This window comes from Microcaecilia unicolor, chromosome 4 (genome assembly GCF_901765095.1).
Source record: "Microcaecilia unicolor chromosome 4, aMicUni1.1, whole genome shotgun sequence".
Lineage (NCBI taxonomy): Eukaryota > Metazoa > Chordata > Amphibia > Gymnophiona > Siphonopidae > Microcaecilia > Microcaecilia unicolor.
In genome coordinates this window covers 57,163,249-57,177,785 of record NC_044034.1, presented here as the reverse complement: position 1 = coordinate 57,177,785, position 14,537 = coordinate 57,163,249, and the positions used below count along the sequence as shown (strand labels likewise).

At 44.6% G+C, this 14,537-nt stretch overlaps 1 protein-coding gene across 2 annotated transcripts in view; it reads left to right on the top strand.

The window, feature by feature from the left end:
- GUCY1A2 (guanylate cyclase 1 soluble subunit alpha 2) overlaps positions 1-14,537 on the top strand; it is a 431,042-nt gene that overhangs the window by 220,070 nt on the left and 196,435 nt on the right. For both annotated transcript variants that reach the window (XM_030200255.1, XM_030200253.1), the window contains exon 5: positions 283-768. In XM_030200255.1, the coding sequence (XP_030056115.1) occupies positions 283-768 (486 nt within the window). The remainder of the gene's footprint in view (positions 1-282; positions 769-14,537) is intronic.

The window sequence follows — 14,537 nt, the reverse complement described above, 5'->3', positions numbered from 1 at the left end:
TTTGCTTTGTCTCATACCTTCATGTAAAAAATGTTATACATTCTTGTTCTATTGTATTATTCTGATCCATTATTCTAGTGTTCTCAACATGGATTTTCTTTTCAGACTAATTTCATACCACATTTTGCTGCTGAATTTTGTGTTTGGTCTGCTACAGTATCTTGAATTGTGATGATTGGATTGAATGCAGACGTGTATCTGTGGAACTGTATATGTTAGCACTATTAGCACTATAGATAGTGATATGTATATTATATTCTCTTTTTTTTTTAAATTTTACAGGTAATGGAAATCAAGGGACAGATGATCCATGTACCTGAGTCAAATTCTATGTTGTTTTTGGGCTCGCCATGTGTTGACAAATTGGATGAACTTATAGGTCGAGGCCTCCATCTTTCTGATATTCCTATCCATGATGCAACCCGTGATGTCATTCTAGTGGGAGAGCAGGCAAAGGCTCAAGATGGCTTGAAAAAGCGAATGGACAAATTGAAAGCAACACTAGAACGAACGCATCAAGCTCTGGAAGAAGAGAAGAAGACGACCGTTGATCTGCTTTATTCTATTTTTCCAGGAGATGTGGCCCAACAATTATGGGAAGGAAAGTCTGTCCAGGCCAGGAAGTTTGATGATGTCACAATGCTTTTCTCGGACATCGTTGGCTTCACTGCTGTCTGTGCCCAGTGTACACCGATGCAAGTGATTAGCATGCTGAATGAACTCTATACTAGATTTGACTATCAATGTGGAATCCTGGATGTCTATAAGGTAATACAGTTTAATATTCTTAATATATAAAGGACAAAGCATTTTAATGAATGAAGAATAATCTGCTGCATACTCCTGGGCTATCCTTTTCCCTGTAAAGTGTTCCTTTAGGAAGGCCTACTGTGTCAAAGGTGACCTGGGAGCAAAGAACAGGAATGATTTATATTAAAGAAAAACAACAAGAGGTTTGATTGATTTGATGTAGAATTTCCACATGGGCACTAACAATTTGACTAATGAGGGTTACTGCTTCTCGTCTTTTATGGGCAGATTGTGAAATAGTTATGTTATCTATGGGCTTGAAAAATTACACTTTCTAAAAGATTACCCTTGGAGTCTCCCTTTGAAAGTCTGGGGATGTCCAGCACTGTGGGGACTTCTGGACACACAGACTTTGTACCTGCTTAGCAGCAGGTGCAAATTTGCTTCATAAAGCATATGTGGAGAGACTGTCTTATATTTTGATTGTAAACTGCTTGAGGAAAGTGGACTAGAAATGTTCCTCATAAATAAATGCATACATAAATAAAATTCCTGCACATTGCTACCTTGTCCTGCTCTCCCTTCACCTCAGGAGCATCCTGAGCTAGAAAAATACCATGTGCGACACTCCCCCCTAGCACTTCTGCCCCACCCACTGCATTGCAACTAAACAGGGGGACAATGGATAGGGCATCCTCGCTTTCCTTGTGTCCTGTGTGGTTGCATCGTCTGCACATGATTTATAGTTTATGGTTTATTGACTTGATATACCGTTCTTTATGGAAGCATAGCATAGCAGTTCATATAATTAAAACAGCTAGAAGGGAACTCCATGTAATGAAAAGTGAGAGAAAAGACTGATGGTGTAGGGGAATGTGGGGGCAGGCCCAGAGCTCAGGTAAGACAGAGTCACATCAGTTGCAGGTAAAGGAAAAGAACGTTTATTTAACCTGTTAGGTCGGGGGTCCTGTTCCATTCATAGGTAGGAGATAAAGGCAACATAAAACTAGTCTATAAATGAAACAAATGTGTGCATTGCTCCTGCAGGGCCACTAGCACACTTACTTATCCCAGGTCTGGGTCCTCAAAATTACCAGGGAAATCATTAGCAATTACTTAGGTCAAAGAGCAAAATCTGCAAGGTTCCAAGTGGAGCTTGGCAGTTGCAGTTCACATGCCTTGGGGCATCACTGCTCCCTCTGATCCTCCTTAACCTATCTATGGCCTTAGTTTTTATAATTCCTGGCTTCACCCCTTCAGTGTCACTTCCTCCTTGGCCAGAATTGTTCATTTTAAGGTGGATCTGACACTGTGAGGGAGTGCTATTAAGGAAGAAGGGCAGTGTCCTTTAGACTCCCTCACAGAGAGAGGATGGCTCACTTTGGCCCTGCTCCACCTTAGCTTCACCCCTTTGCAGATCAGGCAAGAGCATCTACTACTACTACTACTATTTAACATTTCTAAAGCGCTACTAGGGTTACGCAGCGCTGTACAATTTAACAAAGAAGGTCAGTCCCTGCTCAAAGGAGCTTACAATCTAAAGGACAAAAAGTGCAGTCAATCAAATTGGGGGCAGTCTAGATTTCCTGGATAGAGGTACAATGGTTAGGTGCCGAAAGCAACATTGAAGAAGTAGGCTTTGAGCAAGGATTTGAAGATGGGCAGGGAGGGGGCCTGGCATATGGGCTCAGGGAGTTTATTCCAAGCATAGGGTGAGGCAAGGCAGAAAGGGCGGAGCCTGGAGTTGGCAGTGGTGGAGAAGGGTACTGAGAGGAGGGATTTGTCCTGTGAGCAGAGGTTACGGGTAGGAGTGTAAGGGGAGATGAGGGTAGAGAGGTAATGAGGGGCTGCAGATTGAGTGCATTTGTAGGTTAGTAGGAGAAGCTTGAACTGTATGTGGTACCTAATCGGAAGCCAGTGAAGTGACTTGAGGAGAGGGGTGATATGAGCATATCGGTCTAGGCGGAAGATAAGACGGGCAGCAGAGTTCTGAAAGGATTGAAGGGGGGATAGATGGTTAAGTGGGAGGCCAGTGAGGAGTAGGTTGCAGTAGTCACGGCGAGAGGTGATGAGAGAGTGGATGAGAGTTCGGGTGGTGTGCTCGGAGAGGAAGGGGCGAATTTTGCTGATGTTATAGAGAAAGAAGCGACAGGTCTTGGCTTTCTGCTGGATATGTGCAGAGAAGGAGAGAGAGGAGTCGAAGATGACTCCGAGGTTGTGGGCAGATGAGACGGGGAGGATGAGGGTGTTGTCGACTGAAATAGAGAGTGGAGGGAGAGGAGAAGTGGGTTTGGGTGGAAAGACAATGAGCTTGGTCTTGGCCATGTTCAGTTTCAGGTGGCGGTTGGACATCCAGGCAGCAATGTCGGATAAGCAGGACGATACTTTGGCCTGGGTTTCCACAGTGATGTCTGGTGTGGAGAGATAAAGCTGGGTGTCATCAGCATAAAGATGATATTGGAAACCATGAGATGAGATCAGCGAGCCCAGGGAAGAGGTGCAGATTGAAAAAAGAAGGGGTCCAAGGACAGATCCCTGAGGAACTCCAACAGAGAGTGGGATGGGGTGGAGGAAGATCCATGAGAATGTACTCTGAAGGTACGGTGGGAGAGATAAGAGGAGAATCAGGAGAGGACAGAGCCTCAGAATCCAAATGAGGATAGTGCAGCAAGAAGTAAATTATGATTGACAGTGTCAAAAGCGGCAGATAGGTCGAGGAGGATGAGGATGGAGTAGTGACCTTTGGATTTGGCAAGGAACAAGTCATTACAGACTTTAGTGAGTGCCGTTTCTGTCGAGTGTAGAGGGCGAAAACCGGATTGAAGTGGATCAAGGATGGCATGAGAGGAGAGAAAATCAAGGCAGCGGCTTTGAACAGAGCGTTCAAGTATCTTGGACAGGAAGGGTAGGAGGGAGATGGGGTGGTAGTTGGAAGGACAGGTAGGGTCTAGTGATGGTTTTTTGAGAAGTGGTGTGGCAACAGCATGCTTGAAGGTGTCAGGGACAGTTGCAGTGGAGAGAGAGAGGTTGAGGATATGACAGATGGGGGGGGGGCGTGACAGTGCAAGTAGTGGTGTAGTGCACTGCAGACAGGTGGACCCAGGCCTCTACCTCCCAATACCTGTTACACTTGTGGAAGAAACTGTGAGCCCTCCAAAACCACCAGAAATCCTGGCTTCACCCCTTCAGTGTCACTTCCTCCTTGGCCAGAATTGTTCATTTTAAGGTGGATCTGACACTGTGAGGGAGTGCTATTAAGGAAGAAGGGCAGTGTCCTTTAGACTCCCTCACAGAGAGAGGATGGCTCACTGTGGCCCTGCTCCACCTTAGCTTCACCCCTTTGCAGATCAGGCAAGAGCATCGTGCTATGTCACACAACAGTGACAATTTTATAAAGTGTGGGCACCCCAATGCATCAGTATATGGGCACCCAGATTCCTTTCCAGAATCCTAGCACAAACTGGCATTGGTGTGCTAAAATGTACGTATGCCCACTTACGGCAGGCCAGTGGGTGCATGTAAATGTGGCAAGCTACATGCACATGTTAAATTATTCTGTAAGGTGTGTGCATCAGTGGAAGACATGGCCATGTCACACCCAAACTCTATCCACATGTATGCTCTCATCACAGATATGTGCAAGGTCACTTAAATGCACTCTCATAGATTAGCACTTACAGCAAGCATGCAAGTAAGTTGCAGTTAAGGTGCCATTCACATGTTATGCCTTACCACTGGGCTTTCTACCTGCAAAAGCAGGAGGTAATGTGGAGGGACATAATCGAACGAGGGCGCCCATCTATAAGGGCGGCCCCGTAAAGCGGCGTACGCGTACCCAACCATATTATCGAAACAAGATGGGCGGCCATCTTTCGTTTCAATAATATGGTCGGGGCCGGCCAAATCTCAGCATTTGGGCCACCCTTAGAGATGGCCGACATTGGTTTTCGCCGATAATGGAAACTAATGGCGGCCATCTCAAAACCGGCCAAATCCAAGCCATTTGGTCGTGGGAGGAGCCAGCATTTGTAGTGCACTGGTCCCCCTCACATGCCAGGACACCAACTGGGCACCCTAGGGGGCACTGCAGTGGACTTCACAAATTGCTCCCAGGTGCATAGCTCCCTTACATTGTGTGCTGAGCCCCCCAAAACCCACTCCCCACAACTGTACACCACTACCATAGCCCTTAAAGGGTAACAGGGGGCACCTAGATGTGGGTACAGTGGGTTTCAGGTGGGTTTTGGAGGGCTCACATTTACCACCACAAATGTAACAGGTAGGTGGGGTGGGCCTGGGTCCACCTGCCTGAAGTGCACTGCAGTACCCACTAAAAACTGCTCCAGGGACCTACATAGTGCTGTGATGGAGCTGGGTATGACATTTGAGGCTGGCATAGAGGCTGGCAAAAAAATGTTTTGTTTTGTTTTTTTTTTTGTTGCGTGGGAGGGGGTTGGTTACCACTGCGGGAGTAATGGGAGGTGATCCTCAATTCCCTCCGGTGGTCATCTGGTCAGTTCGAGCACCTTTTCAAGGCTTGGTCGTGAACAAAAAGGGACCAAGTAAAGTTGACCAAATGCTCGTCAGGGCCGCCCTTCTTTTTTCCATTATCGGCCGAAGACGCCCATCTCTTAACCATGTCCCCGTCCCGCCTTTGGTACACTGCCGACACGCCCCCTTGAACTTTGGCCGTCCCTGCGACGGAAAGCAATTGAAGCCGGCCAAAATCGGCTTTCAATTATACCGATTTGGCCGGCCTTAGGAGAAGGCCGGCCATCTCCCGATTTGTGTCGGAAGATGGCTGCCCTTCTCCTTCGAAAATAAGCTGGATAGTAACATAGTAAATGATGGCAGATAAAGATCTGAATGGTCCATTCAGTCTGCCCAACAGTCACACTCATTATCAAGTCATGATTAAATCAACAATGAATGTGATATAAAATACTTGATCCTTGTCTCTCTTTGGCATTTCTGGGACATAGACTGTTGAAGTCTGCCTGGCCTTGTCCTTAGTTTCCAACTACTGAAGTTGCTGTCGAAGCCCACTCCAGTCTATCCAAACCTGTGTTGTCAATTGCGGGACACAGACCATAAAAGTCTGCCTGGAACTGTCCTCATTACTGGAGTTTGTTGAAGCCCCTTCCTGCCCATCCTAAACCAGATTGCCGTATACGAGACCCGGACCGTACAAGTATGTCCAGCAGTGGCCTTAGTTCTTCACAGCCAGAGTCACCATCTAAAGCACCACTTGAAATGCAAACACACATGCAACCATTTGAGGGGTTTTTTTTTAGCATTCATTTTCTAATTAGAGATCCTCTGTGTTCATCCCATGCCTTTTTGGATTTCATCACAGTTTTTTCCTCTACCATCTCCCTCAGGAGGGTATTGCAGGAATCAACCACCCTCTCTGTGAAAAAGAATTTCCAGACATTACTCCCAAGTCTACCACTTTGTAACCTCAATTCATGTCCTCTAGTTTTATTGTTTTCCCTTCTCTAGTATTTGTTTCTATATTAATACCTTTCAAGTATTTAAATATCTGTATCATATCTCCCCTCTTCCTCCTCTCTTCTAGGGTATACATATTCAGGTCTTCCAGTCTCTTCTCATACATCTTTTGGTGCAAACCCCATACCATTTTCGTCACCTTCCTGTGGACCACTTCAATTCTCTTTACATCCTTAGCAAGATACGGCCTCCAAAACTGAACACAGTACTCTTAAGTGGGGCTTTGCCAATGACTTGGACAGGGGCATCGACACCTCCTTCTGCTGGTTATGCCTCTCTCTATACAGCCTAGGATCCTTCTGGCTACAGCCACCGCCTTGTCATACTGTTTCATCACTTTCAGATCCTCAGATACTATCACCCCAAGGTCCCCTCTTCCTATCTGTGCATATCAGCCTCTCACCTCATAGCACATGTGGCTCTCTTGGATTTCTTCACTTCTGTGCATTGAATTTTAATTGTCAAACAGATCATTCTTCTAACTTTTGCAGATCATCTCTCATGTTTTCCACACCCTCTGGGGTGTCCATTCTGTTACAGGTCTTCATATCATCCACAAAAAGGCAAACCTTACTTTCTAACCCCTCGGCAATGCCGCTCACAAATATAATGAACAGAATTGGTCCTATCACCGATCCTTGAGGCACTCCATTATTCACCTTTCCTTCCTCTGAGTGAATTCCATTAACTACCACCCTCTGGCATCTGTCAACCAGTTTCTAATCCAGTTCACCAATCTGGGTCCTAACTTCAGCCTGTCAAGTGTATTCAAGAGCCTCCTATGTGGAACTGTGTCAAAGGATTTGCTGAACTACTACTATTACTACTATTTAGCATTTCTATAGCGCTACAAGGCGTACACAGCTGCTGAAATCTAAGTAGATTACATCTAGCGCATGTCTTTGATCCAGTTCTCTGGTCACCCAGTCAAAGAAATCAGATTCGTTTGGCACGATTTACCTTCGGTAAAACCATGCTGTCTTGGATGTTGTAAACTATTGGATTCTAGGAAATTCATTATCATTTCCTTCCGCATCGCTTCTATTACATTTTCATTAACTGAAGTGAGGCTTACTGTGCTGTAGTTTCCAACTTCTTCTCTGACACCACTTTTGTGAAGAGGGACCACATCCACTCTCCTCCAATCCCCCATCAAGGGTTTATTAAACAAATCTGTAAGAGGTTCTGGTAGGTCCTTTCTGAGCTCCCTCGGTATCCTGGAATGGATCCCATCTGGTTCCATGGCTTTGTCCAACTTCAAATTTTCAAGTTGTTCATAAACACCCTCTTCCGAGAATGGCGCTATATCCACTCCATACTCATATGTACCTTTGCCAGCCTATCATGGTTCTCCTGGATTTCCTTCTATGAACACAGAACAGAAGTATTTGTTGGGCACATTTGCTTTTTCTTCATCATTCTTCACATAGTGGTTCACAGCATCTTTTAGTCTCACAATTCCATTTTTAGCCTTCCTCCTTTCACTAATATACCTGAAAAATTCTTGTCTTCCTTCCTTACATTTCTAGCCATCTGTTCTTCCGTTTGTACTTTCGCCAAATGTACACTTCTCTTGGTTTCTTTCAGTTTCATCCGGTATTCCTCTCTGTGTTCCTCTTGTTGAGTTTTTCTGTATTTCATAAACACCACCTCTTTTACCTTTATTTTCTCAGCCACTTGCTTGGAGAACCATATCGGTTTCCTTTTTCTCTTGCTCTTATTTACATTCCTCACATAAAGGTCAGTAGCTTTATTTATAGCTCTTTTCAGCTTGGGCCACTGCCTTTCCAATTCTTTATGTCCTCCCAGCCCATCAGCTCTTTCTTCAGGTATTACCCCATTTTATGAAAGTCAACATATTTGAAATCCAGGACTTTGAGTTTTGAGTGACTGCCCTCCCCCTTAGCTGTTATATAAAATCAACAGTTTGATGACCAATGCTGCCCAGGTGGGCACCCACTCAGACATTAGGCACACTTTCCCCATTTGTGAGCACCAGATCCAGCATCGCTCCTTCCATCGTGGGTTCTGTCTCCATTTCTCTGAGAAGAGCACTTTGAAAGACATCCACGATCTCTCTACTTTTTCCTGATTCTGCAGATGGAACTTTCCAATCCGCATCCGGCAGGTTGAAGTCTCCCAGCAACATCACCTCCCTTTCCTTTACCAACTTTTGGATATCTGTAACCAGATCTTTATCTAGTTGCTCTGATTGTGTCAGAGGTTCAGACAACACCCATGTGGACAGAGGCTCCATCTTCTCTTTTCAAGGTGATCTAAACTGATTTCTTTCAGTTGCTTTGATATAGTTTCTGACATACAGAGCTACTTCTCCACCTTTTTGACCATCTCTATCCTTCTTAAATAGATTGTAGCCAGGTATGTTTGCTTCCCGTTCATGGGAATCACTGAACCATGTCTCTGTGATATCAACAATATCTAAGTCTGCCTCTAACATCAGGGCTTGCAGATCATAAACTTTTTTGCTTAGACTGTGAGCGTCTGTGGTCATTGCTTTCCAGTTACATTTCAGGGGCAGTCTCATCTTCTGTTTAGTTTAGTGTTTAGTCTCACTTCCTACTGTGTTGGTAAGAAGTGATTTGCTAATGTTGTTGTTTACATTGCTTTCTTTACTACTGTCACATCCTGTCTTTTGTAGGGGGTGACCACTGGGAGTGACCTGCATCCATGTGCCACCCCCGCCTTCTAGTTTAAATGCCTAGAAACACATTGTCCAAATTTCTCACCAAGGATTTTTTTTCCTTCCACAGTGAGGTGAATTTTAGCATCAGTTTCACCCTGGTAACTGCCTAGTTAGCTTAGCAAAATTGTTTGAAAATTGTCCTCTTGAGTTTATATGCTTTGTGAGACCCCGAATGAGGGTTGGGGAGTGGGCTGGTAAATAACACAGCTGGACAAAGGGGTGAAGCCAAGATAAGCATTCATTCAAAGGAATTCTCAGGCCTGTTCCTTTCACATGGCCCGAGATATAGGATATAAAACCTCTTAAGTTCAGTTCATTCAGTTGTAAGCAAGTATCTGGCGATAGACCAAATACAGCGCCCCAAACACAGCCGAAGAATAGTTCTTGGTTCTCTGCCGAGGTTCAGGTCTGGCTCCAGCCAGACCGCAAAGCAAAACTTAAGAAGTTCATTCTGGTAAATCAAATGGCTTACCTTAGCCAGGTCGCGATTATGGAATAATACCTTCCACATCATATGCTGGGGATTCAAAGCTCCTCTCCAAGGGCCTCCTTAACCTCAGCCTGACCTATCTTTTATACTCCCAGGTTTGGGCTCCACACCTCCCAGCTCACTTCCTCCAGGGGCAGGTCTCATGCTATTAAGGTGGTCCAGGCTAGTAGATGAACTGTTCTTAAGGTGGCCCAGGCCATCGAAGGGACTTTTCTTATGGGAGAGGGGCAGTGTTCTATAGACTCCCTCACATGCTCTTAAAACTAGAGATTTTGGACCAGATTCTATAAATTGCTCTCAAAAATAGGCACCAGAAAAGATTGGTGCTAAGCACAATTCTATAAAGGGTGCATGCGTTTTAAAGAATCGTGCTTAGCACTGATGTCTGCACCCAAACTTTAGGCCCCACTTATGTCTGCTGAAACCTGATTTAAATGCTGGCACCTAAGTTGGGCTCTGAATAAGATATGAAAGTGTGCATGTGTTCTATCGTGGTCATTTTCTAAAGAGTTTTACATGCATAAAGACCTTTTTACATGCATAAATGGGCTCTTATAAATTCATTTAATGAGTCATGGATCCTTGCACACATGCCAGATCAAAAACAGAAACCAGCGCTGAAACAGGTTTGGTTTCAATGCTGTTTTAGAATTTGGGAAAGCAGCCTTAGCTTTAATCTGAATTTCACTGGGACTGAGACAGCTGTGTCTCGGATAATATCCTTCACTCAGAGGGGTTCCAAATCTAATCTAGACTTTCCTACCTATCCTTTAATGCAGTCAGTGACCATGCAAATTATTTTGCACACTGATGGCACTGCATAAGTATTATTAATGTTGTTATTTGCAAAAGCAAACTGCTTACTCTACTAACAGAAGCAGAATATGATTATCATGCATTAGCCAGAAACAGAGGTCAGCGTCAACTTCTCTGCTCTATATGGGTGAAGAATGGGGAGGGGGGAGGACTGGAATATTTTTATAACTGCATAAAAATGTTTACTGAAATAAGTTTACTGCTTCGTTATCATTATAGAATCCCTACTAGCACAACATAAAGGCCTATGCACTACATTAATGACCATGAGTGCATGCTGAAAATAGTGAGGTATGCAGGAGGGACCTAAAGGACAATTTTGTGAGCTGAAGCCTAATGTTAATTGTTAAATATCCATATAAATTGTAGAATATTAGCAGTTACACACATCATTGGTGCCAATAATTGGCATTCGATTTTGTCTGTACTTGAATTCTCTTGTCTTTGCATGCATGTCTCCATGTATGATTGATTTAGGGCCCCTTTTACCAAGCTGCGGCAAAAGGGGGCTTGAGTTGGCATTAGCATGTGTTTTTGACACACGTCGAGGCCCCCTTTTAACAGCAGCGGGTAAAGGATAGGTCTTTCTTTTTTTAAAAGAAATGGCCTTGCGGCAACTGAAACACTTGCCACGCAACCATGTCGGGGGGAGCCCTTAACGCCACCCATACTAACCCGGTGGAAATCGGGCAGCATGCAGCACTTCCCAATTTCCACCGGGTACACACCGGCGCTACAAAGACAGTTAATATATTTATTTTTTGTAGTGCTGGATATGATGGTACGCTTGGGATGGGAACTACCGCCAGGCTGCTGCAGTAACCCAGCGGTAGTTCATTTCTAGCGAGCAGTTGAGCTCACCGCCACTTTGTGAAAGGGGACCTTAGTGCATGAATGGTAACAAGTAGTTAGTTTTTTTCCTATCCATAAATGTTGTTCCTTTCTGCTTCCCTGTTTCTATTGTATTTTTGTTTCTTTTTAATTCTGAACTGCTTTAATTTGCTTGCAACAAAAACAGAATAGCAAATGTAATAAACGATAAACAATTTGCACTGATAAGTGTTAGGTGCTAAAGCTTTGTGCTTCATTGATTCCCACCGATGGGTTACCCTAATATGGCTCATCTAGAATCAACACGACATACAGCCTTCTATTTTGTTGCCCTGAAACTCTGGAATGAAATTCTTCCTATTATTTGGGGGGGAATTATCTTATAAAAATGTTAAGGTGTTATTAAAAACCCATTTCTTTCTCTACACATTTGGTTGTGAGGAATCGGGGACCCAGACCATCTCCTGATTTTATATATATATATATATGATTTTTATTTACGCTTAAAAAAAAAATCTATGCATGCATATTTATCTTTTTGATAATGGAGATCCTTTCTAATGTTAATTAATGTTTTTACTATTGTAAACCACCTAGACCTAATCTGCTAAAATTAAGCAGTATAGAAAGTTTTATTAAACATTAACTATATATATATATATATATACACTCACACACACACATATAGATAGATAGATGCAGTTTTCTTTCCAACTTTCCAACTCTGCTATAATTAGGGCTCAGATCACTCAGAACTATGCAGAGATATTTCCTTTATTTTGCAACCTCCCCCCCCCCCCCAACATACTGTGCGCATAGGTTTGTCATTGTAGTGACTCTCCTGGGCTAGGGTTGATGCATGGGGGCTCCTCCTGGAACCCTGCTTTCATAGACCCTTAATCGGACCACCACGTGTTGCCCTTATACAGTGATCACTATTCCTTCCCCGTGTGAATGCTACCTCAGTTCACAACCACTTTCATTTGGATTTATCTCAAAGGGCAGTGCATCAAAAGATAGAAATAAAACTTGAGGAGCAGAAGACTTGACTCAGGTTGAACTGGGCACCTTCTGCATGGCAGTACTTAGCACATGCCAGTCAATCTTCCAGGTTGCTCTTCTCTCCATCCATGTCCAGTGATTCTCCTCTCTCTCCCCTGCCCTCCCCTCCATCCATCCATATCTAGCAACTTTCCTCTCACCCTTGCCTTCCCCTCCATCCATGTTCAGCAATTCTCCTCTTTCTCCTGCCCTCCCCTCCATTCATCTATGTCCAGTGATTCTCCTCTCTCTCCCCTGCCCTCCCCTCCATCCATCCATATCTAGCAACTTTCCTCTCACCCTTGCCTTCCCCTCCATCCATGTTCAGCAATTCTCCTCTTTCCCCTGCCCCTCCCCTCCATCCATCCATCCATGTCCAGCAACTCTCCCCTGCCACTACTTCATCCATCCATGTCCAACAATTCTCTTTTCTCCCCTGCCCTCCCCTCCATTCATCCATGTCCAGCAATTCTCCTCTCTCCCCTGCCCCTCTCCTGCCATCTATGTCCAGGAATTCTCCTCTCTCCCCTGTCCTCCCACCCCTCCATGTCCAGCTATTCACCTCTCTCCCCTTCTCTCCCATCCATGTCCAGCAATTCTCCTTTGCTCCCATCCTCCCCTCCCATCCATGCCCAGCAATTTGCCCCAGCCCCACCCCCCCTTTTCAGCCCCCGAGTTCCAGCCTTAGCCTGCTTCTCAGCTGCTGCTAGTTCCAGTTTCAACCCCAGCCCCCTACCTGCCCATCCTCTTCTCCCATGACAGCCTTCTTTTTGTTCCTGCCACCTTGCATTTAAATCTGTTTTATTTTACCTCAAAGTCAAAGTGGCAGCAGTGAAAGAAGCAGACTTGCCTCGAGCCTTCCCTTCCCTCTCAGTGTCCTGCCCTCGCAGAAACAGGAAATTACATCAGAGGAAGGCGGGACACTGAGAGGGAAGGGAAGGCTCAATGCGAGCAAGCTTCTTTCACTTCTGCTGCTTTGACTTTGAGGTAAAATAGAACAGATTTAAAGGGCAGCAGGAACAAAAAGGTGACTGTCACGGGAGCTGAGGGTGGGCAGGTAGGGACCGGGGGCTGCGGCTGGGGCTGGAACTGTTAGCAATCGCTGGCAGTAAGCATGGCTTGTGGTGCCCTCCAGAGGTTGGTACCCCCCCTGCCATGCTTATCGGGTTGCACCGGACCTGAGTGAACAAGTAAACACCATGATTTGATGATATACCAGTGGGTGTGGGTGTCTGTTGAAACCTGGTGTAAATGCTGGTGCCCATGTTAGGCATGCTGAGGCAGTATTGTGTAAGAGTGTATGTAACTTTTTGGAACACCCCTACACCTCTGACATGCCCATGCCTCTACCTTGGCCATGCCCCCTTTTGAGTTACATGCTATTAGAGTTAGTCATCATACCTTATAGAACAGCAAGCAGCCAGATGCGCATGCAAATTCTAATGGGTGCCTATTAACATCAATAATTGGTTGATTGCACCGAATTATTGATGCATCTTAGGAACACACCCAAATTGTGGCATGCAAATCTAGGTGCAATGTTTAGAATCGAGGGGGGGGGGGTGTTAACACTTTATAAGAAAGCGCAGGGTACAAATGAAAGAAAAAATAAATAAATAAATAAAATCTGAATTAGAAAACCAAACTTTTGTTCAAAAGTAAGGCCTTCTATATCCCCTGAAGCTGGCAGGATCTTTATGCTTCTGGTAGAGATATCCAGAGGCTTAGTTCAACATGGAGCAAGGTTCAACCTGCTCTGAGTTAGTCTGACTGATGGCCCAGCCATAAAGCACAGTGTGAGGAAAGAATAATATGAAGCAACTAGATTTTGCATGTAGAGAATAGCAGGCGGCCTCATATTGTTTTTCCTTTCTGAGGTAATGGAGCTTGCAGAATCTCCAGGGGCCCTGAATATAAACTCTCTGATTAGCACTCCTTGACACTGCCTTCAGCAGAATCACTGTTTGGTTGTGTTTTCTCACACATTTTATGGCAACTACAATGTAGATATATTAGGCCTGCCAAAGTGATGGTTAGACATGATATAGAATCTGTGTAGCTCAATCCACAATCATAAATGCCTCATGTCAGGTTTAAAGGATAAAAGGTAACCTTAATTTTAGCTTTTTATGGTTGGTGATTTTTAACATGGGGCTATGTAATGGCAAAATGAGTTATTATTTATAGCTAAGAATTTTCCAATAGTTTATAGTTTAATCACACTTGCTATACCACCTGGAGGAGTAGCCTAGTGGTTAGTGCAGTGGACCTTGATCCTGGGGAACTGAGTTCAATTCCCACTGCAGCTCCTTGTGACTCTGGGCAAGTCACTTAACCCTCCACTGCCCCTGGTACAAAATAAGTACCTGAATGTATGCAAACCGCTTTGAATGT